This window comes from Sesamum indicum, linkage group LG9 (assembly GCF_026168435.1).
Source record: "Sesamum indicum cultivar Baizhima isolate 11 linkage group LG9, ASM2616843v1, whole genome shotgun sequence".
NCBI classification, from domain to species: Eukaryota; Viridiplantae; Streptophyta; class Magnoliopsida; order Lamiales; family Pedaliaceae; genus Sesamum; species Sesamum indicum.
This window is the reverse complement of record NC_142665.1, coordinates 24,116,009-24,143,651: the sequence shown is the minus strand read 5'-3', so window position 1 is coordinate 24,143,651 and position 27,643 is coordinate 24,116,009. Positions and strand designations below refer to the sequence as shown.

The following is a 27,643-nucleotide window of genomic DNA, read 5'->3' as shown; positions in this document are numbered from 1 at the left end:
CTTTTATGTTATTCGATAACAATAAACTCAAAGTTAATTCACTATTAGTTGTTAAATAGTAAATATCCTCGCTCCGAAAACAAACTAATCTTTTTTTCTTTATCGTTTTTTTATTCGAATTATTGCATTCAGAAACTATGTTCATTTTCAATTAAATGCAGTATTTGACACTAAGCAAAATTCACACTACTATCAAAGAGCACCGAATTATGTTTTTCTTTTCATATTATTTTCTTGTAAATGAATGCAAGATGTTAAAAAACAAAAGTCCTAGTACAAAAGTCTGATTGCAGACCAGAGTCATAGAGCAAATGAAAGAGAAAACAAAAACACAAATCAAAGCAAAACAAAATTGAGGTTGCTCTTGTAATTCATGGAATTGCCATCGAGTACGTAAATACTCTAATTCATGCCGCGATAGTTGTATAGATATTGATTTCTCCAAACCGGTGCATGGCTCAGTCACAGTGTACTATGCTTCTCTCTGCAAGGGAAATGCAGCAGATGAAACTTAGTATTAATCTGTCTGTGAAAAGACTCCCAGCAAGTTGGGCCAAGGCAGTGAACATCTGCAAGAAGGCAGAGGCCTATTATCATAAATTAGGAGTAACAGGTTCTTCTGTCTTCTTACGCTTGCTTGCCGGCTCTTCACCTTCTTCGTGCTTACATACTCCTTTAACTGCCTCTGCACCCAAAAGGGAGACATGCTTACTAGTAATCTGACGACCTGCCCTCACCTTAGGCCCCCAGTGCCGCTCTGGGTTGGGAAGAAATCTTGCAACCTTTTTCGCCTGTGCCTTGCTAAGCGAAGCCACAGCTCGTGCAAAATTAGCCTGCAAACAAGCAAGGTAAATCGATACAATTTTTTGTTGTTATATTTGCTTTTAGTCTTTAAGTACTGAGAAAAGTGCAAAAGGGTGCAAGATAATACCTGCAGAACAGGTTCCTTGGCGAGGATTACGCTTCCAGCCTGATCAGGTGGCTGAGCTTTCACAGGATGGCTTTTGACCTGAGAATAAGAATATGATCTATTAGAAGCACATAGAAGTTGGAAAGTGTGGCTGAAAAGAACAAGACTCGTGCAAGCATGGATTTTGAATGTGCAGGAAAATGCACAGCGCTTACCCAGCAGCGCATTATATCCCATATCACATTCATTGGAGCATCTGTTTTCAAACCCAAGGGGTTTACATGACTTCCTGATATACGATAGCCAGCATTAATTACAGCAGACCGAAATATGACTGCGGAAGGAGAGGTGCATTTTAGTGTTGCACAGAGGTTGTGCAAACTCAGAAACAGTGGAATATCTGGTAATTCCTGCAAAAATGGTCCAGAAATATTGTAAGAACACTACAAAAGAACAGGAGTCAAAGCATGACATAGCCACTCATTTTCTTTACTAAAATAGCAACCATTACAGGCATCAGGAACATCACAGTTTCTGATATTTCTTGCCACCATACTCAGCCAGAGCAACCTAACTGCTAGCAGTAGCTTGATTCAATTATGATCATAGCATGGAATGCCAAAAATTACAAGCCAAGAAGCACTTATTCATTCTCAACGATATCCGAATGTCTACTGATAGAAAGTGGCTTTACCTCTGAAATTGTAGTTAAAACAGCAGAGATCATATCAAAAGCAGGATATCGATCCTTCATAGACTTCACATCTGATAGAATGGAAGTTACCCATTCCATATCATGGATTGGAGCAGACCATATGGGGCCACCCATATTGTATTTTTTGCCACAGTCAGTGCACTCTTGGGCAACAGCAGGACCAAATCCAGGAAGGTACCTTACACTGGTGTTCTATAGGTCAAATTAAAAAAGAAGAAATAATTTCAAGTCAGAAGTGGAATTCATTAATAAATGTCAGAGTACATGATGATGACTTATGCTGACTGAAAAAGATAGTTATGCCGGTTCCAATGTGACTAACAAAAACATCACCCTAAGTTTAGGGTATAGTATGGGGTAACATAGAAACAACACAACTGCTGGGCACGGCAAATTATGGCCAAATAATAACCACTGAATTGTGGAAATTTTCTGTATTGAGTTGGGCCAAAGATTATTTTAGCCCTTCAAATCAAGTGTAATTTTTTAGTCCCTAATAGTAATCAGTTCTCCAACATCCTCGAAGGTGCATATCAACCACAAGAGCGGACAAGTTCCAAAAGTTTTCAGCCTTGAAATGACTAAGCAAATTTGCCTATAACAAGAAGTTCTATGCAACAAAACTAGCCCAACTTCCAGGCATTTCTACACATCTTCAACAACAGAAAGCAAAATCGCAGATCTTGAAATTTGTCAATCAAGCAATATTCTGCTGCAAAAACTTAAGAGTGGGATTATTTCACTAATTTAAAGCTGTAGAATAGTCTGACAAATGCCAATATGTACCTTAGACACAGTCCTTCCAATTGGCTGAAGATGAAAAGAATCACAGCCAGTGCACTGATAAACATATGACAGCTTTAAAGGTGTGTTTTTCATTGCACTCGCAGAACTGCAAGCACAATAAATGAGACATGCAATCTAAAGAATGATGATAAAGTACCTTTTGCATATAAATTAACGAACTTGAAGAAGAAACACTTACGTATATACACGAACAAATACTCGTACATAGAAATCCATTTGAACAGATAGCACAGGGACAATGTATCTCTTGTACCGGTTTGCATGGCTCTGCATTTTAAACGGATATTACCTCACAATGCGGTAATGCGATAATATATCACATCAAGGAATGATTGACGAAAGGCGCTCTTTAAGGTTCTGAGAGAGTGCTTTAGAATAAAAGTTAGAACATTAACACCAACAAAGCTCCCCTTTGGTTGTAACCTTGTCGTGGCAAATAATAAAGCAGTTTTAAGTTTCTAATCCACTAATAAAATATCATTTCCTATCTACTTGAGTGCAGAATTCGTGCTAGTCTATTATTTTAAAAAACACACATTTTATTCTACCATGCTGCACAGAAGAGATATAGCTTGAATGAAGCTCTATTCTTTTTAATATATATATATATATATATTATTCCATTTCTAGGACGGGACCTCCCTATGTATTTTACTCTCCTCTCTATCAGTTTGCTACATTTCGTAGCTATACATGATAGATATAATGACTGTTTCTATTAATTTATTTCACTGTCAACTAAACAAGTAACCACCTGAAATCGATGATGAATCTGAAAACAAGAATTACATGGACAAGTAGCCAAAAGAAGGCAAAACCAGAATAAGTTATATCAGTACATGGACAAGTAACTAGGGACATAGACTCAATTACTCAAGGCAAGAACTTTATAAAAACAAATTACCTCAATACATGCAAGAAGGATCCTCAACGCCATCTCATGACAATATTTTCCTTTCAAAGGATAAGAACCATATCTAGTTCAACGCACAAAGCATAAAGTCAGAACCACCTTCAGCGCTTGCAAGGAGTAGACAAAATTGAGTAATTAAAAAATAAATCCTTACTTGGAATAGCAGACCTCGCCATTGCCCCCGCAAAGTACTGCCATATCAGTTGCTGTGCACATTAACATTCCTCCATCAACAACTGATTGAACAGCAGAGTCCAGGAAAACAGATGGTGAACCATAAGGATCAAGATCAACCTGTAATAACAATTCATGGGATAAAGCACAATCAAAATAAGCATCAAGGCAAACATGCAAAAAATGAAATACCAAACTGTTGCGGGACACAGTATACGGAAACATTTATTAGGAACAAGTGCCAAGCATGTCGTAAAAGTAAAGATGGCCCAAATTATGCTGAGATTTATAAAATTTTTGGCTGCATTTCCAGTTTAGGTCAAGACAACACTCTTAACAGATAAGGATTTGGGCCAACATAACGATTTCGAAATGCATACCACATCGAATTCTTTTGGGTGGGTAAGCATGTATACTCTAGCGTCAGCAAGGTGCGACTCCACCTTCAACCGTGCTACTGAACCATTAAATTTAATGTTTCTCCTGCAAGCTTCAACAGATGCTGTAGAACATGGAAATATTAGCATTCTGATTCATGGATCCTGCCATGTGAGAAGCTATAAATGGACAAAAAGTGCTGCCTCAGTATACCTGAGCTCACACATAATTGTACAAATGCGCAGCTATTACCAAATGGAAAAGGACCCTCATGTAGGAAAATACATACTCTTAACAAATTTAGAAGGAAGCTATAAACAACACAACCCCTCCAGTATAATTTCCATTGTACAACTAAGATGTAAGAAATGTGAAATTACCTTTATCATTGTCCAGGGCCACAACTTTATCAATTCCATCTACTTCACGAGCATATCTTAAAGCCCTGAGTCCAGAAGCCGAAAGTGCCTATCAAAACCGCAATGAGAGCATGTTTGAGCAACAGATATGTGAAGACACTACGTATACCAATAACACAGATATTTCTTAGAGGAGCAACATTAATAACATGAATCATTTACAACCTCCAAAACGACAGGTGGTTTCAGTTCTCCCCGACCTTTCCCCTCTTGTTTTGCAGTTGTTTCTTCCGAGATGCTGCAGGATTCGCCTTGGCATATCTCTTGAGAGACTTCACATGCCCCATTAGTTTTCTCATCATGCATTACGGTATCTGTAAGAGCTTCTGGCTTGGCAACAGGTTCTCCTGAGACCTTGGGTCCAGCTCTTGATTTCTTGGACAGCATCGCTTCATGCTCTTGTTGACGTTTTGATATAAATGTCCTCAAAACAGCAATAGACATGTCCCTGTTGTTAACCTGCATCACATTTCCAAAGCTCAGGCTCCTCCAAAGTATAAAAGCATTAGGACAACGGTAAACCAAGCACTATAACAGATTTGCAGTTACCATGAATTGACAGAATCCCAATACTTCCAAAAAAACTAGAGCATCACTTCAAAAGAACTAACCTTTGGATTATTAGAAAAGCTTAAACTTTTATTCAGGCAATTACAAAGCATTTATTAAGCATTACCTAAATAGAAGAAACAAGCCGACCCATAGAAGAGAAAAGGTTTATCGACTCTATAACCAAATTCAATGTACCAACAACCAACACACAATCAATCACCTCAAGCCAGGGAACTAAAGTCGTTAACTAAAGGACAACGTAAAATAACAAGACAATATCATTAAGAACCTGGGTTTTGTTATAAAAGACTTCGTTTTTGGCGTGCATCAAAATCTCAGCCTCCCCTTCTTTGATTACGGTGAAATCATTGAGATCAAAGGGCGCGCCGTTCTCGTGCTTCTCATGCCCAATTATTTCCTCAGCACCACCCATCTCCTCAACAAACTACAGACGAATAGGCTCCTCGCGGCTGGCGGCGGAGGCTTGAGGAGGTTTCTTCTCCCCGTTCAAAGTACGTAGGAGGGAGGAAAGAAGCAAAGGCAGACACCCCCCAACGGCAGTGCGTGCGGTGTGTGTTAATTTAATGTAAATGGAAAGTGCAAAAACCCTAGTCCAATGGTGTATCTCCCCTGGTGTAGAAACAGGATTGGGACTGCGGAAGATTCTGTGTTGGAGAGTGAGGGAAGGGTTTCAAATTTAATTTAAAGTTTGATTGTGATCGAAGGACTTTGGTCCTTCATTATTTTATTTTTATATTTGTTCTTTGTTTTTATTCTTTTGTCAATTTCTCAGTCTCCCCTTTTAGTTTTTCCCTAATCTTTGGTTGATGCATTTATCATGACTTTTTATAAGGCAAAAATGCATCAATTTTTTTGTGATATTGTGAGCAAATTAGTTATATATATATAAAAAAATAATTTATCTTTATGTGTTTTTAAAAATATAGCAATTCACTTTTTATATATTTTTCAAAATGAAGCAATTTACTTTCTTAAATAGGAAGGTATTCTACTCATTTGTAATATTAGATGGTGCTAAATTGCATCAAATTTTTTTTTTTTAGTAGAAAGGAAAAACTTTATATTCTTGATAAAGGGATAATTATACTCTTCTCTTCTAAAGTTTGGTCTAATTATGTACCGACCTCGTGTAGTTTGAAAAACTACATGCAGTACCCATGAAGTTTGATTACATCTAATAAGTCATTTTACTAGCGAAATTCACTAAATTTGTTGATATAATAAAAATTCAATAAAATTGAGTACTTGCACTCAGTTAATTTATATTGATTCATTGCATATCAAACATATTTGTTTTCTTACTAAACTATCCTTATAACAATTAAAATATACATCATCACATGTATTAAAGTCTGAAAATATATGAGGGTAATTTTGTTATAAAATATTTTATTTGACTTGTAATAGATTAATAATAAGTCAATCCGAAGGAAATATAGAAATTTATTTAAAAATTTTTGTTACTACTAACAAAGTCGATGGATTCTGAACCACAAAGAATCCGCGTGTAATTAAATCAAATATAAGGCAATGGAGTATAATTATCTCTATAATAAATTATCTTTCATATTTTAAAATATTATAGATAGAAATAAAATATATTATTTGAGCTACTACATTGATATGTTTTCATTTTCAGTGAAAAATATTTATATGATACAAGAATATATTTGAATTAGTTGATAAAATTGTGTTTTACGATGTCATATCAGTATATTTTTAATAAAATATATAAATAATATTTAAAAACTGGAAAAAAGAAAAAACATAAACAACGAATTTCGACTTTTTCATTATATAGTGGTATAAAAGTTCGTGCACTTAAGGAATCTAGCAGACTGCTCATACTTTAGACTTAGTTTATTCTATTTTTTGGAAATTGAGATACCTACAACTTTGAAAACTATGTTTTAAACTGTATTTAAAATTGTTACTAACAAAAAACAAGTATTATTAAAAAATATTAAATTAAAATGAATTAAAGGATTTTATTCATTTATATATACAACATATATATATATATATCAAAAACTAATACAATTCCATGCTGATACTGCATAAATGGGCCTATCATGCCAACATATCATCAAACTTCCTTTCTGACTAGTTATCTTAAAACCACCCGGCCCATAACCATCCACTACTCGCCGGGCCTCCTCCATTACTTCATACCACAAACGGATGGGCCTGAAGCCCGCTCTTGTAAACCTGACGGCCCACATTGAATACCTTTCATGTCTTGCCTCCCTGTCCATCCCTTCTCCAGCCACAATGTTCTCAATTTCCTTCCCCAACATTTCTTCTAAGACGGTACGATCCGGGCACGACAATCCTCCGAATGCAGCATCTATTGAATCAAACAATGCACTGTAAAAATGCAGCCCTTCTACAAACCGATCGACTAAACGATTTGAGTTGTGATTCGACTCTTGCTCGACTAGTAAAATTGCCTTGGGCCCGATTGACTTCACCATTTCAAGAAACTCGTTCATTCGCTTGCATTCCTTTACATCGTTGCTTCTTCTAAGCCCAAAATTTGCATCAACACGATCGTCCTCGGCCAGTAGGACATGAAGACCCAAAATTGATGTCAATGCTAATGCTTCCCCAGTTTTGATCTGGAGCATGTCCAAGGTCAGCTCTCTGAGCCCAGCATTTACAGGATTGAACTGAAATGCCATCTTTAAACTCTCAGCCTCTTTCACAAGCCTAGCTCCCAACCTCTCTTGGGCCTCCTTATTTCTACTAACACATGTGATCTTCAAACAGGGACGCTCATCAGGCCCACCATCAGCTAAGGCCCGAATAAAAGGAACCCATAGCTTCGAGTCACCAGAGCTCAAATCAATCACATGGATTTCAGGTTCCCCAGACACGGCTTGGATCAAGGTCCGGTTTATAATAGCATAGGCAAAGCTCAAACAAGGGAAAGCCCGACTAAAAACGGACCTAGCACGATCAACGTCACAACTCACCTGCCCACCATTGTTTAAGGCCTTGTAGAGGCCTGGCCAGCGTTTAACGAGCCGGGCCGCCAAGGCAGAAGCAAACCTGGCGCAGAGCCGCTGCATGGGGTCACCGGTGATGGCGGCCAGCCTCGAAAGCTGGCAGAGGCAGGCATCAGCATGGTGGAGGTTGCCGGCCGAGACATGGTTGGCACAAGTTAGCAAGAGCTGGATTAGTTTGACACCTCTTTCTTGGGGGTTTAGGCCGTCGTTGGTCGTGGGAGAGGGTGGCAAACTTAGGGACAGGGTGACATCAGGCTTCTGTGAAGAAGATGAAGAACTCATAATCAGGTAGTTGTGCTAATGCAAATTTTTCGTGTATAATTAGAGAGAAATAAAAGGTAAGATGAGTCATGTATGAATGGATCCTTTCTTGTGAGAGGAGCAGGTGAGGTAATGGGAGCTTAGCTTTTGGACGCACCAGATACGTCCAATAGCATGCTACAAATGTTGTGTTTGTTAATGATTTTATCAAATTGACCTTTCTGGATTCTTCGTTATCGTGATTGAAGAATTATTAACTAACTTTGATTATCGAGCAACATTGTCAACTAATTCTAAAAAGTTTATAGTGTGTGCCGTACGGATATATAAATCTTCGTGTTTTATCTCGAGAGCAGCACCACAAAAGCCGAGGATGAAAGACCAAATTATGAATAAAAATAGCCAAAATCTTAACGTGGTTCCATGAAATTTACCGCCCCCCCCCCCCCCCAGCTAATTAACAATCTAGGCAATGAGGTTAAATTTGATCCTTAAAAGGAATGGAATGCAAGAATTTCATATTCCAATACTGGATTCTTGAAATAAATGAAAAGAAGTTCCTGTCCGGATCCTGGAAAGTCCAATAGCCAGGGCCAATATCCCTGTGAAACTTAGCGATGTAATTGAAAACCTATGCATCTGGCATCAATCCTTTTGCTCTCGACAGTTTGTGCACTTGGCCGCCAGGTATAAATGCAACAAGATGAGTTGCTGCTTCAAGACGCGTACCTAGTTTCTTTTAAAATAAGGGATATGTGGATATCGCCCAGGTAATCAATAAACAAAACATCGAAAGTAGCATGAACTCACCATTAAAATGTCCGTTAAGTCAACCTCGCTGAATGATAATCGCGACTTTTCATCCCACAAATTCCCAAGTGCAACAGTTTGGTAAGAGTTCATCCCCTTCATGCTCATTGATTTTCCTATCGAATTTACTGCTTCATAATTATCTCCATTTACATATGAACTTCACAATTTCATCAGATTGTTACCTGTGATGGAGAAACACAAACTGAGACTCCCTGTCCATTCCCCTCATGTAAACGAGAAATAGCCAAAGGAATTTTAACTAGAAATAACAAATTTTCTCAAAAAGTTCCTCTTGGATATTTTATTGAATCAAACATGCGAGACTATTTCAGTAGTATTTCCATCGTATATACCCTTCTGTTTACCCGCTAAACCTAGACCCTGCAGCAATTACAAGGGTTAGAGTGAGTTATTTTGATTCTACGGTACGGCATCTTGGTAATAAGAACGACGCACGCGATTTCAAATATTTGTCTTCTTCCCCATCAATGACATTCTGTTCAACCCATACTTATGTCTCTGACCAGATTTCATTTTCCTATAAGACACGAGAAAAAATCACGATTAAAGAATAACAGGACAAATGCATAGTTGTTGCCATATAAATTTGGTGCACAGAAACCAACTGCTTTCCATATTATATTAGCATATTCTTTCATCACATGGGACAAGAGGATGCTAAAAAAGTTAAAAAGTCCCGAATACAGATCCACAATTATTCATATTACTTTATGGCAATTCAACTTTCAACTTTACCGCATGAAATCATTTTTACTGACATACAGAAACCATTTGAGTGTTTTCTCTTCTACCTTCTCCTTTTCTGTAAGGCCTATAATAGGAACTTGAGCAGTAAGAAATTTAATGATTTGATAAACAATTGATCAATCAGACAATGATTTTGGTTTTGATGGTGTGTAACTCTGTGCATAGCTTGAAATACTAACTTCAAGTCCGAAAAAATTACGTCCTCTGACAATCTTCCTACATACACAGGCAGCAGCCTGAAAAAGACAATCCGATAGGGTAAACGCTTCGGATGAACCGCAGCTCAAATTGCTGCAGTGACAGCCACCTGAAGTTTGCGAACAGAGAGAAGAAACAAATCCTAAACCTCATGACTATATCAGATATACATTCACTCATAACTGTCCATCCATATCCCAACAACAAAGACACATACACATACGTTTCTCTCATTAAATCAAATCTATATGATGTCAAAACAGCATCTGGCGACTGTATTTGGTAACGCCAGCAGAAAACACAAATCAAGCAAAAACAAAACAAAAAGCAGCTTCAGAACAGAAATACAACAGATCATTTACCTGTAACTTCAAGATCAAGCAGATCTTAAAGACATCAAGACAACTTAGGAATCAACCGCACTAGAAAAGGAAGGACGGAAGGAAAGGGGAGGATAGATCGGAAACCTTCGGTATGGGAGGAATAGGAAAGGCATATTCCGGCGGAGAAGGAAGCCTTTCCCATCACTCCCTACCCGAACGCTTCCGACGACTCATCTCTACCTTTTTCATCTACCAATCCGCTACCGTCAGTTGGTAAGTTTCCCTGGTCAAATTCTTCGATCTGAAAAAGATAGTGACTTGAGTAGTGTGATTAAAGCCCATGGAGGAAGGCCCATAATATCTTGGGCTACCCTTTAAGGCCCACTTTACTGTATATTGTTAGGCTTATGAATTTGGGCTTGAAACTTCAAAGCCCATTAAGCAGATAATTATCTATATTATTTTATTTATTAAGTGTGAGGATTTAAAAGTAATTAATTTTGACTGAGAAAATAAATATGCATAAAAATACCCAATTCATCTAGAAGCCTTTTCTTTCTCTTGATAATATCTGATTCTGTCTTATCAAAAGTGATCAAATCCAGGTAAGATGGACTTCTTAAGATGTTTACATCCACATTCCAACTTCCCATCCTTGGCATATTTTAATTTGCCCCCCAGCCCTTCACTCCTTTATGCCTTAATTAATTACTCCTTCCTTTTACCTTAATTACACTTTTATTTCAATTTCATATCTCATTTCATGCTCTAAACTATGCATACAAATTTAATTTTGCCACCATAATGCAATCCAGAAATTTAAGTAGTTTATAAGTCTTAATATCTCATCTTTTGATGAAATATCTTTCTACGAAAAAATTATAAATTTTAATATTAATTACACTTAGACCCCATCTGAAAATGCAAACTTATGTGTTTTTTGCAAAAAATAAAAAAAAAAATTGAGATTACACTTACACCCCTCTGAAAATTCTTTATTTACACTTAGCCTCATTTCAGTAGGGTTGAATGAAAAATGCTGACATTAGAAAAAAAAAATATATTTCATAAACTTTTAAATTTGCCCCTCATCTAATATGCTCATGGATATTTTTGTATTTATAAAAAGATATACATAATATCTATATCTATATATATATATGAAGTGAAGGTTAACGTTATTACATTTTTTCTCTTATAAGTACAAAATTATTAAATAAAAATGTTAAATTAGGGGTAGAATTGAAAATTTCTATATTTATCCGGAGTGTAAGTATTTTCTTTCCAAATCCTAACGAAAGGAGCTCAGGTATAAAGAATGAATTTTCAAATAAGGTGGAAATATAATTTTAAAAAAATAGAATTTTATATTTAAAAAAAAAACTTACGTGTAACTAATCCTAAAGTTTAATACTTTGTACAAGACCGATTGCGTCGCACGTGGAACTAAGAAGAAATATTATTATGAAAACAATTAATTGTTGGAAAAAGTAGCATAGTACCACTTTTATAAAAAATAATTTTGTATATATCATAGACAATAACTAAAAAATTATTATAAAACTAAATAAACGCCCCACATACTAAAATAAAAAAATTTGGACCTCAATTCACTATTTCAACGACTTGATTACGTCCTCTACTACTCCTCTTTCAGCTTTCGATAAGATTAATGTGAGGAATAATTACACTCCCATTTCATGAAGTTTGGTATAATAATATGTAAATGTTTATTGTTTCAAAAAATTACTAGCACCTCTAAAATTTGATTCTATTTAATAAATAAATTTGTTTATTAATCAAAACTCATTGAATTTGTTGATATTGATAAAAAAATCAGACATAAATATATATTTACTATTAATTGACTTATTATTGATCTATCGAAGGTTAGATAAATTTTTTCATAACCAAATTACTCTCATATGTCTTCACGTGTTAATGCATGTGATGAGGTATATTTTCACTGTTATAGGAGTAGTTTAGTAAAAAAAAATTGTTTCACCTACAATATATTTGTAATAAGTTAATCGAGGGTAAACATAAATTTTTATTCAATTTTTTTTGTTAATAATAGCAAATTCAGTGAATTTTGACCAACAGAAAAACTTATTTGTTAGATAAAAGGAACCCTCATAAATATTAGATGTAATTTTCTAAATTACAAAGAAATTATTTACGACGAGACCAAACTTGAGAAAAAAAAAAAAATCCCTTTATGTAAGAATGCCCTACCAAATCAAGCATCTCTCAGAAAAACCCCAAGAGGATCTTTTCCACTTTTCAACAGATCTACTTAGCTCAAAATTAAGACATCTCCGCTCCACACACTTTATTAATATAATCGCTACGATCACACACGTCATTACCTATATATGGCATAATGCTCATTAATTAATCCATCTTTCATCAATTAACAAATGCATAAACACGACTCTTCGTCCACGCGTCCATGAGGTGACTCATTTCTTCTCGTCCTCTTTTACATACTTTAATTACCCCATTACCGATTTTGGCATCAAGAACCTTCTCAACCACATTAATATATATATATATATATATATATATATTATTATCGTCTTTTTCGATAGACTATATCTGAAACATGGCTGTCGGGACTACGTATGCGAACATCTGTTGCGTCATGATTGGGTCGTAACCCATTTTCGAAGACAAAAATACCAAGAATTCGATCACTTGTAAAGTTCACGGCTCGATTAATGAGCATTATTATGCTTTAGTTACACTAATCTTGTGTTTAACTTGTGAAGCTTAGAATAATTGTCGGAAGTCATGGTTGATTCGTCGTACGTTGAGGGCGCCAAGATTTAGCGTATCAACACTTGTTGGGAGGGGATTGGTGGAGAATCCAGGGAAGAGGAAGTGGGGTTTCACACCTGGCAGATTCTGTGAGGAGGGAGGGTTGTCTTGGTAATAAAGAAGGATTAGACTAGTATTTATCTGTGTGAGTTATTATAATTTTTATAGAGACTTTGTCTGAAATGAGATCAGCATATGAATATGGCTTAAAAGGGACAGTGAAGGTGACAAGTCATGACAATTATATATAAAAAGGGGGCCGGGAAGGAGTGTTTAGGTTGTCTGTCATAGGAATTGGAGACAAAGAGAATTTGAAAACGGCATCGGTTGATCAAGACTGGTTGGAAATGGAGAGCTGGGGGGTTTCGGAGCAGGGATGGAGAAAAGGGCCATGGACGCCTGAAGAAGACAAGCTGCTTGTTGAGTATGTGAGGCAGCATGGTGAGGGAAGATGGAGCTGTGTGTCTAAGTCATCAGGTACGTACGTACAAATACATGCAGTTGCATTGTCTTGATAGTCTATATATAGAAATGGATGGTCCTGATGTATTTGAATGGTCAGGTTTGAATAGGAGTGGGAAGAGTTGCCGGCTGAGGTGGGTGAATTACTTGAGACCTGGACTCAAGAAGGGCCATTTAACACCTCAGGAGGAAGGAATAATCATTGAACTTCATGCCCTTTGGGGAAACAAGTAAGCATATACATATATATATATATATATATATTGCCTTTTTATTAATCGTTTTGATGTATTTGATTCTTCCCATGATTCATTGTAATTGACGTTGTACAGATGGTCGACTATAGCAAGATACTTGCCGGGAAGAACAGACAATGAGATAAAGAACTACTGGAGAACTCATTTCAAGAAGAGAAAGTCTTCTCGTAATGATCAAGAAGTGAAACGCAAATTCCACAGGCAGAAACAGCACCACACACTGCAAGAAAATGACAAGAATGACAGCACTAAGGCTTCTCCTGATTGTCAATTAGCAGCAGAAGCGACCAGCGATAGAGAGAAAAGCAATCAGGAGATGGATGTAAGGGGGAACGTAAACGACAACGTCGAGAATCATCATCAGTTGTTGCCGCTCATGATGTATCAAGATAGTTCAGCATGGTTTGATTTCATCCCAGCTGATAATTACTTGTGGGGTGGATTGTGGAACCTGGATGATCAAAATGGTTGCAGCAAGATGGCGATTCAGGGTCAAGCCAACGGTGCTGATTATCCTCGTGGAGGCGGAGGCGGAGGCGATCACGCCATTAATTACATACATAGTGGGGGTGGAGGGTACATATTCTGATCAAATAATAATGAGTTGATTAAATTAGTTAGCAAGATTGAGGTAGTCATAAATTTGTAGGATCAGCAGATATGTGTATTTTATTTGCTATATATGACAGTTTGATTGTTTGTTAAGTGGTAATCATTAACATGATGATTTTTGTAAAATGCTGTAATATTTCCGGCAATGATCACTTTGTTTAACCACTCTTTTCCTATGTCGATGATGAGACATTGTTATAATTAATTGTTATCTCGGCTCTTAATATGTCAAGAGGACACGGATGGAGAGCATGTGTGCGAAGATGGTTCGTTTAAATCCCAGTTATTCTCTTGGTCGTCCCTTTCTTCTATAGAATGACAAGATAAAGACAATGGAAACACTGTGTATGTATGACGACGAAATCCTCGGTACCTAAATTAATATTAATACAGGATTAAAAGGAAAGAGAAGGGACAAGGAAACCAGGTGTAGGAAGACAAGGCTGAGAGTTTGTGTGCGCGCCGGGGAAGAGAAAAAGATTGAGTGGGATGGACATGAGATAACAGAAAACAGAGCAAAAATTATCACCAGCAGATGAAGACATGGCCCATGCAGGTCTCGAACCTGCGACCTTCGCGTTATTAGCACGACGCTCTAACCAACTGAGCTAATAGGCCAATGTTGTTAGTTTCGTCTCTGATAAGTCAATATGCTAAGCCATATTCCTAGTTATACTGCTGGTCACAATGCTATGAATATGTTAGTTTGACTCTTCACCAATTACAATACTATACTTCAACTTGTTAAAGATATGCAAGAGAAGCGATGACCTGAAAATGAGTCTGTATTAATTAAACGTGAGAGTCTTTCATTTTAACTCCCCTTGTTAATGTGAAATTAAAATCACAACTTCTCCCTACACCAATTGCCAATCCACACGCATTCTTCAAAATTCCCCATATTTACTTCATTACACCTCTAAATTAAATTATTTTAATTTGTTTTTCAGTTCCCACTATTTTTAAAAAAAAAAAAACAAAAGAACCCATAAAACATATCCCATAATGTGTTCTCAATTTTTGTTATGAGAAAACTGCAGAAAAGTGTCCTCCTTTTTTCCATTTTGTTATGATACACCTTTTCCCTTTTTGCTTTCTTTTAAGATGTAATAGTGGGAAATTCATTTAGCACTCGAAATAATTGTTTTTCACTAAATTTAGTACCCGAGGGTAAGTGCAAGGGATGACCCTTTTCTAACCAAAAAGAAAAGACTCATCCCCATTGCCTTTATAAGACTGTAAATATTTGATTTATAATAAATCAATTAATCCCATAATAGACGAATTTATTTATTATACGAAAACAAATGTCAGGATATCAGATATAATTTTACGAACCAGAGAATAATTAAACTAAACCTCATGAAAAAACAACCATTACTTGTGATACGAAGGAGTTGTACCTATGATTCTTGTATGAGTGTATTCGTCTACATTTTAGAATATCTGCATGAAAATATAGCACTGCATGCAGATATGTGAACTTGACAAACATACTTTAATTAGAATTATTTTTTTAATGGAAAATAATAATAATTGAGGAGAAAATGATAAAAGGGTTGACAGTAATGGGACTCGTCATTCATAATGGGCAACGGCCCCTCATTCGCATGATGCGCCGGCAAATACTCGTGTTGAAGGCCTACTCCTCATCCACCTGTCGCATCATGCCAAGGGTTGAAATTGTCTGTGCTGTCCACCCTGCCACCGAATAATCATATGACACGTACAAATTACACTGTGGGCTTACTGTGGGAACGCCGAAATACACACGGGTCTTTTGACGGATATTCGAGAGAACTGAAAAGACGTCGTCAGTCGCTCTTCTTTTTTCCTGCTGCCTTTAACGGACTGAAAACGGTTGTTTACTTATATATTTTTACGGACTGGTGGACTAAGGTTGTCTCCCACCTCTCTTTTCGAATATTTTCTTTTTGCATTTCAAGATTATTATTTTTAGAGAAACAATATATATATATATATATTATTTTTTAGATGGAAATTCCATTTTTACTTACTATTATGTATTAACTTTTTTTTTCTTTTTACAAAAAGAAAAAGAAAAATATAACACTAACAAAGAAAGATATCGTAAAAAATAAATCCACATAATATTGCATAAATTTGATAAAATTCAATGGACATAATATGTTGTCATCGCACCCATATCATCACGTTTCATTGTTTGTTCTTTATTTATTAATTAAGATTCAGAACAAAAAATAACGTAACATCAACATATCGTATACATTATCATAAGTTTCATGTTTGCATGATATATCGTCATCATGATTAATACCCCTCAATAGATTTTTAGACTACATTCAAATTTTACATCCTACGTAATATTTTTTTTAAAAAAATTATTTGAATAATTCTAAATTAAAATAATTTTGAATATTTTCGTATTTCAACTATATTTTATTAAATATTAATGTATTTCACTTATTTATTTCAAATTTAAATCCATCTGTTCAAATATAATGTTAAAGAAATAAGGTATCCTCTTTATGAAAATATATAATTTGAATCCTTTAACTATATATGAAGTAGGGAAATGTAATGTTGGAGTGATGGGACAAGAATGAGGAGTAGTAATGTGTGAAAGCCGACATCACAGTTGGGGTGTTGGTTTGTCATTGTCATTCCACCTACACATTCATTACAAACTTTAAAGTTTAAACACACACTCACACACACACTCACTCACTCTTATATATATATATATATATATGTATGCAATTTTTCGTATGACTTTTTCGCTTTATATTATCCCTACGTACAATTTAATATATGTCCACATATAATAATAAATTGACGTCATATTTATACTTATATATATTTATTAATTAATATATATCACAATTCGAGTATAAAAAATAAATAAAGTTCTTGCATATTTTTCAGAATACGTATACACGTACAAATACTATGCGTATAGAAATGATACCTATATAAGTTGAACTCGGCTACCGAATAATTCTTTTGTAAACATATGTTGACATACTTTGTATATTATTATCCGTTCGAGAACTAAAAGGGTGTTTGTTGAGCTTATAAGTTTATCAAAACATCTTATAAGATGTCTTAAACTTTATAAGTTTTTTAAAATCAGATTTTTTGGATCTTGTAAGCAAAAATATTAATTTATACAATTTCTAAATTATGAAAGTTTGATGGCTTTATTTGTTATTATTACAGTATAAAAAGTTTATTATGTCATACGTACTGTCTAACATATTATAAGTCCCGTCATTTTATTTGTTCATATTTAATTTTAAAAGCTTATTTTTTTAATTAACATATATAAATACGATTAAAATATCTTACAAGATATTTGAAATAAGTTTATCTAAATATCCTGTAAATGCAGAGTATACAACGACCGACCTATATTTAACCAATTAGGGGTATTGCTATATGTGCCATGTTTTAAAGCGACTACTTTTTGAAATAAGACGAAACTAAGTGATTATTGAATAATTAAGTACGCAACGACTGACATAAATGGTGAAGATTACCTCCCCCTTCTTCCATCTTTTTCTACCAAATAAGAAGCTCATTTTTGTATCCATTTCTCGCAAATTTTGCATATGAAAAGTGAAAACGTAAATATTTAGTCCAACTTATAGTCTAGATTTGATGCGGGTTGGGAGACCGGGATGACGTCTAGGTAGTCCAATCCAGAGGTGTTTAGGATTTGAGAAAATGATCGGATCGTTAAAAAAACCCTCGACTATCCTCCGATATTTAAGTTGATTGTGTGTGAAATATAAAATTCTCTCAATCGAAATGACGTATAGCCCAAACTGGACATGGGGTATTTATAATGCCAAATATGCATATCTGTACGAGTCCACATGTCGTGATCTTAACTTTTCAGACGTTGGATATATAATGGATTGGTTATGGTTCCGGATCATTGGGTCCGGCTGCCACTTGATTCAACTGAAAAATCCATGAATTCTTATCCTGTTTAAGCATTTTGAGGTCCATTAGGGGAGGGGATAATAAATAATAAAAAGAATAAAAAAGTGGCTCACGAGCTTTTGAACACAATTACTTGGGCTTGAGCTCAGCTCGTGAAGGAGCTTAAGCTCTTGTCGTGTTAGCTTGCGAACATCTCGACTCATATTGTATCCCTACTTAGGTATGGTATGATCACACGATTAAATAAATTAATAACTTTCGGAACTAATTGGAAGGAATTAATTTTTCAATGCCTTGATTACGACATAAAAAAGGTTTAATTTATTTCATCTTAATTATGGCATTACAAGAAAATGATTTAATTTACCTAAAGTACAATTGTTAATCATTTTTGGAGAAACAAGAAGCAACTCTCGTAATTCTTTGCGGGCTATGGCTGATACGAACGTAGAATTATTGGACCTTTCAGGTTTGTCCTTACAGTACTATATTAACACTTTATTAGCATATCTACTATATTATTAATTATATATCTTTGACCAAAGGCATTAAACCTTGGACAAAAATAAATGATAAGAGATAAATAAATACTGATTATAATAAATATTTCATCACATTAAATAAGAAAAATACCCACATATCTGGTAAAATTTAAACTCATAATCTCAAATTTTTGGGATCTCAATTTTAATCACTAAATTAATTAAAATATTATTGATTTTCTTATTTAATTAATTTAAATTCAATCGAAATAAAAAAAAATACTCTAGACCAGACATAAATGATTGTAGATTCCATTTATTCATTTTGTTCCTAAGAAATAGTGTATCAAGTACACTAGTCCAAGACTGACGACCTTTTCGTGGAATAAGAGCAACTAAAGAAAACCTGTATTCATCAAGAATGTAAAAACACTTGACAAACAATAATTACAAAATATTCAAACACGTAAGACTTTATTTGATACTATAGAAAATCGTACAAGACTTGTGATTGAGTTGAAATGCAAATCGGGATGCCACCTATTTATACTACTCAAGAGAATTCTAGATTACATGGAGAAATTAAAAGCCTGGCCAAAGTAAAGACATAGGAAATACAAACTTACGCAAAATTAAGATGTGCCAAACATGACTGATGGGAAAACTTCATAGTTTTGGAGGGGGGCAAAATATATTTTGTGAAGTTCTGTGATTAGCACCAGTTGATGCAGATACAAGTTTTTGTCGAACTAAAAGTAGGCCTAAACCCTTATATTTATTTGGTAAATTTTCTAAGCGTAATGATAATTACAAGTTAGTATTAAAGGAAAACAAACTTTTTTCAATAAAACATCGTAAAACAACTAAAATTTGAACTATATCAAAATTACACGAAACTTGAACAAAAATAGGCCTAAACCCTTTCATTTTTTTGGTAATTTTCGAAGTGTAATAATAAGATTATCTTTTGTGATTAGTGGCAACCAAGGAGATAAATTAGCAATTTTACTCTATTTTTGTGATATCAACAGTTAATCAAAATGCAAGAAATTTCGATAGTTATGCAATTTCTATCCCAACTTTATAGCACTCGTCAATATGTTACATGCATTTTCAGCAACTTCCATTCCGTTTGAGCAGGGTTGGGTCAATAATTATTGATAACTTAAAAGGTGAATCATCAAATTCAATCAAGTAGGGAAAACGCTAGATCTCCTTGAAAAAATTGAGGTAATCTGCAATTTGATCAATCTCCATTCAGGTGACCATTAAGTCCGGTCATGTAAAGAAATATGGTCATGTGCCTTGCACATTACTTTTTCCGACCATTTTGGTTGGAATAGGACGGAAACAGCGAAAATTGCGTACTTATAGGACCGAAATGCAAAAAAAGAATCGTACAAGACTAAAAATACCAACCCCTATATTTACTGGACGAAAGTTGCAATTTTCCCGGAAAAACACCAACCCTAAGTTTTCATTTCTGATCTGCTGCTGCTGCTGCTGCACATGCCAAATCCTCTAAGCTTTCTCACAGAGAGAGAGAGAGAGAGATAGTCCAAGAACTAGAACAAGAACAAATCCACAAAAACACACACACAACACACAGTTCCTCATACTTCTTCTACTCTTCTATAAATAGAATTCTCCCTTTCCAGTTTTTGGTTTTTAGGGTTTCAATATTTTTCACTCTTTTAGTTAAAAAAGGAAGGACCAAGAGAGGAAAGGGAAGTTCTCCGGGGAGAAAATCAAAATCCAGCTGAAATCAAATAAAAAGAAGTATATATATACATACATACATACATATATATATATATATATATATATATAGAGAGAGAGAGAGAGAGAGAGACTATAGATAGATAGTGCAGCAGGGATCATCATGGGTAGGGGGCGAGTGGAGCTGAAGAGAATAGAGAACAAGATAAATAGGCAGGTGACATTTGCCAAGAGAAGAAATGGGCTGCTCAAGAAAGCTTATGAGCTTTCTGTGCTCTGTGATGCTGAGGTTGCTCTCATCATCTTCTCCAACCGTGGCAAGCTCTACGAGTTCTGCAGCTCCTCCAAGTATCTCCCTCCCTCCCTCCCTCCCTCTCTTCTTCTGTCTTTGTGTTGATTTATAAATAATTGACGTTGTTCTTTTGTTTGTGGGCTCTCTCTGTATGTTCCTTACGCGGTTCTTGGTTTTAGGGAATTAAGGTTGTTTTGGTTCTTGCTTATGTTTCTGTTCCACTCCTGGATTCTTATTTAGGTTTCTTGATAGTGGTTTAATTTTCTGATAATTTTTGGTTGATCTCCACTTTCTTCGCCTCTTTGTCTTGATTTACAGCTTTTGATTTCCATGGAATCAAGAAATTGTTTTTCAGTCTGACAATTTTTAACTGGTTTTAAGCCTGATCTATCTTCTTTTTCCTTTTGTTTTCTTTCTTCAAAAAATAGAAAAATGTGAGATGCTGTACTTGCAAAGATTTTTTCACCAAGACAAAGGAGTAACAGCTTTGATCTTTCTTTTTTTCAGGAAAAAGATTAAGGAAAATGAAATTTCTTCTAGGGTTTTTGGAGTTGAATCATTTGCAGTTTGTGGCTCAGAACATTAATTAACTACTTAATTTAAGTGAATTTCTGCTGCGATGGACAGCATAGCTGAGACAAAGGGCTCGGCCAGCACATATGTTAGCTTTGATTCCTTCATATATTGACATGACTTATTTGTTTTCATTCAGGTGGAAAAACTTAATTGACAGGACAAGATCAGAGCTTTTTAAGTTTCTTCATCACTTCTTTTTGGGTGCCTGAAATAAAAATTTCAGCTTCTGTCTATTTTCTGCTAATTTTGGGTTCACTAGCTAATAAATTTTCTAATTAAGTTCAGATTATTAATGAGTTGCAAGCACAGGGGAGGTACGTAATTTGTGTACAGAAGCCAAAGAGAAAAAAAAGCCCTTGAAACATAATTTGAATATATATATAGGAAATTATTATGAATTTTTACATCTAGCTAGGTTCTAATAGATTTTATTATATATGAAATTAAGTGCTAATTAAATAAATGTCTCACCATTAATTATGTTATATGGTTGAAGTCTTGAATATGAGGCTGAGATGGACCAATGGGAAAAAAGTAATTTTAGTACTGCAAGTATAAATGAGTCGGTGGCAGTTTTGATTCATTTTAATTTTTTTTGTTAAAAAAAATGGTGCATTGAGAACTTTTGTTGCTCGAACTTACTAATTTGACTAGAAAATGTTACACGTACGATCACGTGACGGCTACAAATTTCAAATATTTACTGGTAAAAAATTAGTTATTTGTATCAACAGATGTTCTTAATATGTTGTCATTTTAAACCTACTTTTTTTTTTAATTGCGAAAATAAATTTCAAATGAAGAAAAGACAAAAATTGTACCTTTTTCTTAATTAATTAATAGACTTCATGCATGGCATGCAGTATATATACTCATGCATAGCTCTTCTATATATATAATGGCAATTTGAAGCTCAATTTAACTATGTGACGTGGGCTCCTTTGGCTAATTTAGAGATCATGAACAAATTTAATAATATTCTAAACTCCAAATTATCTCCATGGATATATAACTGCATTGACTAATATTTTTGTAGTAAACTTTTCATCTCTTAGTATTATATACTTGCTTTGCATCTTCTCCAATTCAATCTACCCAAATTCTTGCGATCACGTACGTCATACATGCAATAATATCTATTTTGTGAATGTACGTACACATTGGATCGGAATGTATGTACATCATTCACAAGATTCGTGTAATTTAATTGCTGCAGAACTTATGTTGGTTTGTTGGAACTATAATTTGAGTCTATTCACCAACCACAATAGAAAAAATGAATTTCAAACTGCCTAATAATTAATATATGCCTTAATTTGTGAATGTGGTCAGCATGCTCAAGACTCTTGAAAGGTATCAAAAATGCAGTTATGGCTCGCTAGAAGTCAATCATCCCGGCAAGGATATCGAGGTATTCTGATTCTCAACCTTGATTTTTACAAATTGCGGCTTGCTTTGCTACAAAAACTCAGAAACCTTGCTATTGTGATGATGATTATATATACTTAAATTTTATATCACTTCAAGAAAATATATAGGTCAATAGTTATAAAAAAAAAATATTAAAATCAGCATCAAGCTAATTATGAAAGGAAATTCTTGTTGCTAATTTATATTATTTAATACAAAAGTTTGAGCCATTTTGAGCCATTTTCTTGTAGGGTCTCTGACCCACAACTGTTCCTTGACTTAAATGATTTCCTCCTCAACTGCTTAAGCTTTTTGAAACGATAATTATTTAATAATTTTTAAGATGTGTAGCCCTCAAATTGTGCCTCAAGTACAGAAACATGCTGAATTACATGTAATTTAACTTTGGAATTTCTCTAGCAGCAAAGCAGCTATAGGGAATATCTGAAACTGAAGGCCAAATATGAGTCTCTACAACGATACCAAAGGTATTCAAAAATTTCATCTCGATTATATATCCCTAGTAGCCTATGCTTGAGCTGCTAGTATATATATTATAGAAAAAATTGTATTTTTCTTCGTGTAACTTTGTGTCTATACGATATGAGAATTTTGTAATTAATGAGATCAAAAGTGTATAGATTTTAAGTTACGGGACAAAAAGTACTATATCCCCGATATGATGCAGGAAGAATTGTGTATTGTACGTTTTGAACTCTAAATATGGTGGCGGTTGCAGGCAACTTCTTGGGGATGATTTAGGGCCTCTAAACATCAATGACCTTGAGCACATTGAACATCAATTGGAGACATCACTGAAGCATATTAGATCGACAAGGGTAAGCTAAAACCATAAATTGATTGTCATATATATCGTTGTAAATTATTAAGCTTTTTTAATCTTGAAATGTATCAAGATATCAGCAGTAAGAGTTGGTTTCTTTGGTGGTAATTTTGGTATTGGGGAAATAATATTTTTCGTTCTGTGGCTTAGGATTTTTACACTTTTAATCCCGTGAATTTAAAAGAATAGCAGTTTCGATCCTATGACACCTTTCTTTTAGATATTCAAGGAAAAAAACCACGTGTTTAGCACATGGCTGTTAAGTGTTGAGTCTGAAAGTTTAACGGCCATGTGGCTTTTCCATCAAATATTTAGAGAAAATGTGCAAAAAATTGCTCCTTTTTTTAAAGTTACATGTCCAAAAGTAATAATCTCATAGTCAATGGGACAAAACTGATAAGTCTCTAAATTACGGGACGAAAAAATGTTATTCCCTTGCATGCTAGCACAAAATTATACTTAAGATAATGTTTCTAATCTGTAATATATTGTGCACCAGTCTCTGATTGATTAATTTTAATACATGTTCTAACTTTATTATATGCGTGCAGACGCAGGTTATGCTGGACCAGCTTGCTGATCTTCAGACAAAGGTGCCCCCATGCACCAACTTTGACATTAAATTATAATTTTGATTTCATATTTTCTATTACTAATTGTAATTGACATGATCTTATATGTAACATATAATTTATTATTCAACTGCATGCAGGAGAAATTGATGCTTGATGCTAATAAGGCTTTAGAGAGAAAGGTCAGTTATTAATAAATAAAACATGTGTATTCAGTATTGATTGCCATAAATTAATATTTATTATGTAATATATATATTGTCAGCTGGAAGAAATATATGCTGCAAATCAGCTTCAGCAATCATGGGTAGGAGGGGGGGAGCAAAGCAGCACATATACCCATCACCACCCTCACTCTCAGGGCTTCTTTCAGCCTCTTGACTGCAACTCTACTCTGCAGATTGGGTAATTAAACTTTCCACTTAATTCCCTTTCAATTTTCAATTTGCTTCAATACCAGTTGAAAATTTTAGACCTATCGATCAAGTCTGGATATATATACTTGGATGTGATTGATGTATAATTTGAGATGAAGAGAATCATGTGTTAGAAATATAGCTCGGGTTAGATGCATGCATGGTTGACTTAGAAGTACCAAATACATAGGTTGTTCTTTGTGGGATCAATTAATTCTAGTAATTGACTAGTACCAAAATTTTGGGCATCCGAGCAATGGTCAATTAGGTGGGGTTTGAACTGTATATATCATTTTGCAATAAAGCCAACATTTGATTTGAGAATGATCAAGACAGGTGCCTAACCATCAGATGACAAGATAAAATCATAAACATACCAAACGAACACAACAATTTAATGTGTTGCACGTGTATAAAATTGTGGGATGGTCTGATATAAATCTCACTACTGACACGACATGGTTCTCATCCTTTATTACAGAAATAGGGAACGTTCCTCCTATTATTTTCGGAACTTTTGCAATTAATCTTGATCTTCTCTATGAAAAATGGCAGGTATAATGATCCGGTGAGCTCGAGCCAGATGACAGCAGCAACCGATGTGCAGAACGTGAACGGGTTGATCCCAGGTTGGATGCTCTGAACTGCATTGTAAGAAATAAAAACCGTCGTCCTAACATGTCATAGAAGCATATATGCTGTGTCTGAAGAAGAGATGTGCTTCCACTACTATCTCAATAATGGAATGCATCTGCAGTAGTACGTACTGTTAGTAAAATTGGAGTCTTGAACATGATGGGATCATTTGCTCAAATTTCCAACTTTTATCCAAGTTTGTGTATGTATGTATGTATGTATGTATGACATTTGCTATATGTCAAAAAGTAACAGGACTCTGTACGATTGGCTCTATCTTTCAAGCTCATCACGAACGAAGAAACTCCATATTGTTGTACTTAAGTACTTTGGATGGGTGCTGGACTCTTAATTAACGTTGTGTGCGGACAAATTCTTGAATCTCGTTCGAATATCATATAATTAGATGATTAACACAGATCAGAGTCTGCTGATATGATGTCTGCTGATATTTTATTTATATATTATTTTACGATAATGTGTGTCTGCAATTAAAATATAAATATGCAACGTAACGGGCCATTTTTAATTTAAGTAATTAAACTGTAGCTTTTTTAAAAAAAATAATTAATTGTACAAATTTATTTATGTGTTCCATATACAATAAGAATCGGATAGAAAAAAATTAATTTTTGCTAGAGCAACATTTGATGTCCGATAATATTTAAATATAATGTTACATAGTATTATGTTTATGCAACTAAAAAATCAATATGCAACGTAATGGGACATTTTTCATTTATGTAATTAACATATATTTTTTTAAAAAAATACAAATTCATTTTAATGCGCCATATACAATAATATTTACAATACAATAATATTTACATATATGTACGAGGTAAAATTTAATGGATGCAAGAGGAGAAGTGGTAATTGACTAGGGCCGGTTCATCTAGGCCCAATTATACAAGTCGTTATGGACCGTAAACTCCTCGGATCATGCGGGCTAACTGCTCATCTCCTCATCAATTTTTCATCAGACAACACTTGTTGAAAACAAAATTTCAAGCAATTTTCAACCAAAGTACAGAACCTGAGAAAATTCTCACAACATCAAACACAAAACGAGTGAGACTTTTAATCTGTTTTCATCGTTGAGAATTGTTCATGAAACGCACCGCCACATAAATAACGATCATTTTTGTTACTACGCCCTAATTTATTTGGCGAAGCTGATGCCGTAATATTAATTTTACTTTAATAATATTTTTTGATTATTTAATATTGATAAATTAACCTATATTAATTATTGATTATAAAAAATTCATGATATTATCATATTAATTTTTTAAAAAAAAGATAAATAATTAGCATGTTGGGGCAGACATAGCTTCTTCGCACTAATTGAGTTCCAAAACCAGGACAAATGCTGTCTTCCACTCTCCCACCAATGATGAAGAATAAATTTTATACTCACATCATTACCTCAAATTGCACATTAATTAACTACCACATACACTACTTCAACATCTCCACATTTAATTAATTAATTAATTTTGTCCTAACTTGACTCAGATTGTAAATGTTATCCTGACGGCTGTGGTGGTGTTATGACAATATTTCACATGTTTGTCATAATTACATCACTGCCCGTAAACTAGGAATTGGAATAGCAACTGAATCTACACATCATTTCATGTATTCAATTGTTGAGATGTACACAAAATAGGTATTTTAGCTTAATTTCGTATAAATTCTAATAAAAAAAGGTTAGAAAGTATATATTAAGATAATACATTAATATAAATATTTTGATTTATAAATAACACCAAAACGTAGTTATGAAAGAAATTAAGAAATAAATAAATAATTAATTGATTTAAAATTTTAAAAATAAATGACATACCAAAATTAAGTGAGACACCTAAAGAGTGCTCTCACTTAATATATAGTATAGATAATGAAGAATCCCAAAAGTTATTTGAACATATTCATTCTACAATTTTATACAATTCGTGCCTATTTCGGCTTGAAAATATGTATCGGTGTGAAGACAAAATTTTGAGATATATAAAAAAACTAGTACCGTCAATGTCATTCATCCCCTAGAGTAGGAACACATGATCAATGCGGTACCAAATGATGAAATTTTCAACGTTAATAAGGCTTTTTGTGATGCTCCAACCAAGACAGTCAATAACTTACGTGACGAAGTTCGGTGGCGTGCCATGGGACATCAAGAATTAACTGTATTTTACATTCCAAACTTTAAGGAAGTAATACGATAAATTAAGAATACATGGCAAAAAAAAAAAAAAAAACTAAAAAGAAAGGTTTGGAGTAGATGAGATGTAAGAGAGCAGGTGAGAATTTTGAACAACAGCAGGAGATTAAAAAACCATCATATTTAGA

The 27,643-nt window shown here is 34.4% G+C and overlaps 4 protein-coding genes and 1 non-coding gene across 13 annotated transcripts; 2 read left to right on the top strand and 3 right to left on the bottom strand.

Moving 5' to 3' along the window:
- Nucleotides 1-197: 197 nt before the first annotated feature.
- LOC105177544 (N2,N2-dimethylguanosine tRNA methyltransferase) lies at nucleotides 198-5,586 on the bottom strand. Of its 2 annotated transcripts, XM_011100737.3 has the most exons (13): nucleotides 5,158-5,586; nucleotides 4,482-4,775; nucleotides 4,278-4,365; nucleotides 3,900-4,021; nucleotides 3,500-3,639; nucleotides 3,337-3,409; nucleotides 2,611-2,699; nucleotides 2,412-2,517; nucleotides 1,605-1,817; nucleotides 1,126-1,320; nucleotides 932-1,009; nucleotides 632-833; nucleotides 198-484 (listed from the first exon to the last, which is right to left on the bottom strand). In XM_011100737.3, the coding sequence occupies exons 1-13, from the start codon at nucleotides 5,299-5,301 to the stop codon at nucleotides 459-461; spliced, it is 1,770 nt and encodes a 589-aa protein (XP_011099039.1). In that variant the 5' UTR covers nucleotides 5,302-5,586; the 3' UTR covers nucleotides 198-458. The 2 variants fall into 2 exon arrangements, with proteins under 2 accessions (XP_011099039.1, XP_011099038.1); XM_011100736.3 differs by having other exon boundaries at nucleotides 198-833; nucleotides 5,158-5,585.
- A 1,251-nt stretch (nucleotides 5,587-6,837) lies between these two features.
- On the bottom strand, nucleotides 6,838-10,626 carry LOC105177644 (scarecrow-like protein 3). Of its 7 annotated transcripts, none has more exons than XM_088885334.1 (4): nucleotides 10,300-10,626; nucleotides 9,325-9,509; nucleotides 8,969-9,153; nucleotides 6,838-8,869 (listed from the first exon to the last, which is right to left on the bottom strand). In XM_088885334.1, exon 4 carries the CDS (start codon nucleotides 8,177-8,179, stop codon nucleotides 6,914-6,916), a length of 1,266 nt encoding a protein of 421 aa, XP_088741460.1. In that variant the 5' UTR covers nucleotides 8,180-8,869; nucleotides 8,969-9,153; nucleotides 9,325-9,509; nucleotides 10,300-10,626; the 3' UTR covers nucleotides 6,838-6,913. The 7 variants fall into 7 exon arrangements, with proteins under 7 accessions (XP_088741460.1, XP_088741459.1, XP_020554883.2 ...); XM_088885333.1 differs by having other exon boundaries at nucleotides 6,838-8,894; nucleotides 10,300-10,624; XM_020699224.2 differs by having other exon boundaries at nucleotides 6,838-8,155; nucleotides 9,428-9,509; nucleotides 10,300-10,615.
- A 2,297-nt stretch (nucleotides 10,627-12,923) lies between these two features.
- On the top strand, nucleotides 12,924-14,581 carry LOC105177645 (uncharacterized). The gene is made up of 3 exons (XM_011100868.3): nucleotides 12,924-13,557; nucleotides 13,643-13,772; nucleotides 13,875-14,581. Exons 1-3 carry the CDS (start codon nucleotides 13,428-13,430, stop codon nucleotides 14,386-14,388), a joined length of 774 nt encoding a protein of 257 aa, XP_011099170.1. The 5' UTR covers nucleotides 12,924-13,427; the 3' UTR covers nucleotides 14,389-14,581.
- Nucleotides 14,582-14,955: 374 nt separating this feature from the next.
- Nucleotides 14,956-15,029, bottom strand: TRNAI-AAU (transfer RNA isoleucine (anticodon AAU)). The gene has a single exon. It is a non-coding gene; the product is annotated as a tRNA-Ile (tRNA).
- Nucleotides 15,030-20,278: 5,249 nt separating this feature from the next.
- On the top strand, nucleotides 20,279-25,612 carry LOC105177546 (agamous-like MADS-box protein MADS2). Of its 2 annotated transcripts, none has more exons than XM_011100738.3 (8): nucleotides 20,279-20,890; nucleotides 22,743-22,821; nucleotides 23,241-23,308; nucleotides 23,560-23,659; nucleotides 24,216-24,257; nucleotides 24,377-24,418; nucleotides 24,502-24,641; nucleotides 25,208-25,612. In XM_011100738.3, the coding sequence occupies exons 1-8, from the start codon at nucleotides 20,706-20,708 to the stop codon at nucleotides 25,293-25,295; spliced, it is 744 nt and encodes a 247-aa protein (XP_011099040.1). In that variant the 5' UTR covers nucleotides 20,279-20,705; the 3' UTR covers nucleotides 25,296-25,612. The 2 variants fall into 2 exon arrangements, with proteins under 2 accessions (XP_011099040.1, XP_011099041.1); XM_011100739.3 differs by having other exon boundaries at nucleotides 20,281-20,890; nucleotides 23,244-23,308.
- The last annotated feature ends 2,031 nt before the right edge of the window (nucleotides 25,613-27,643 follow it).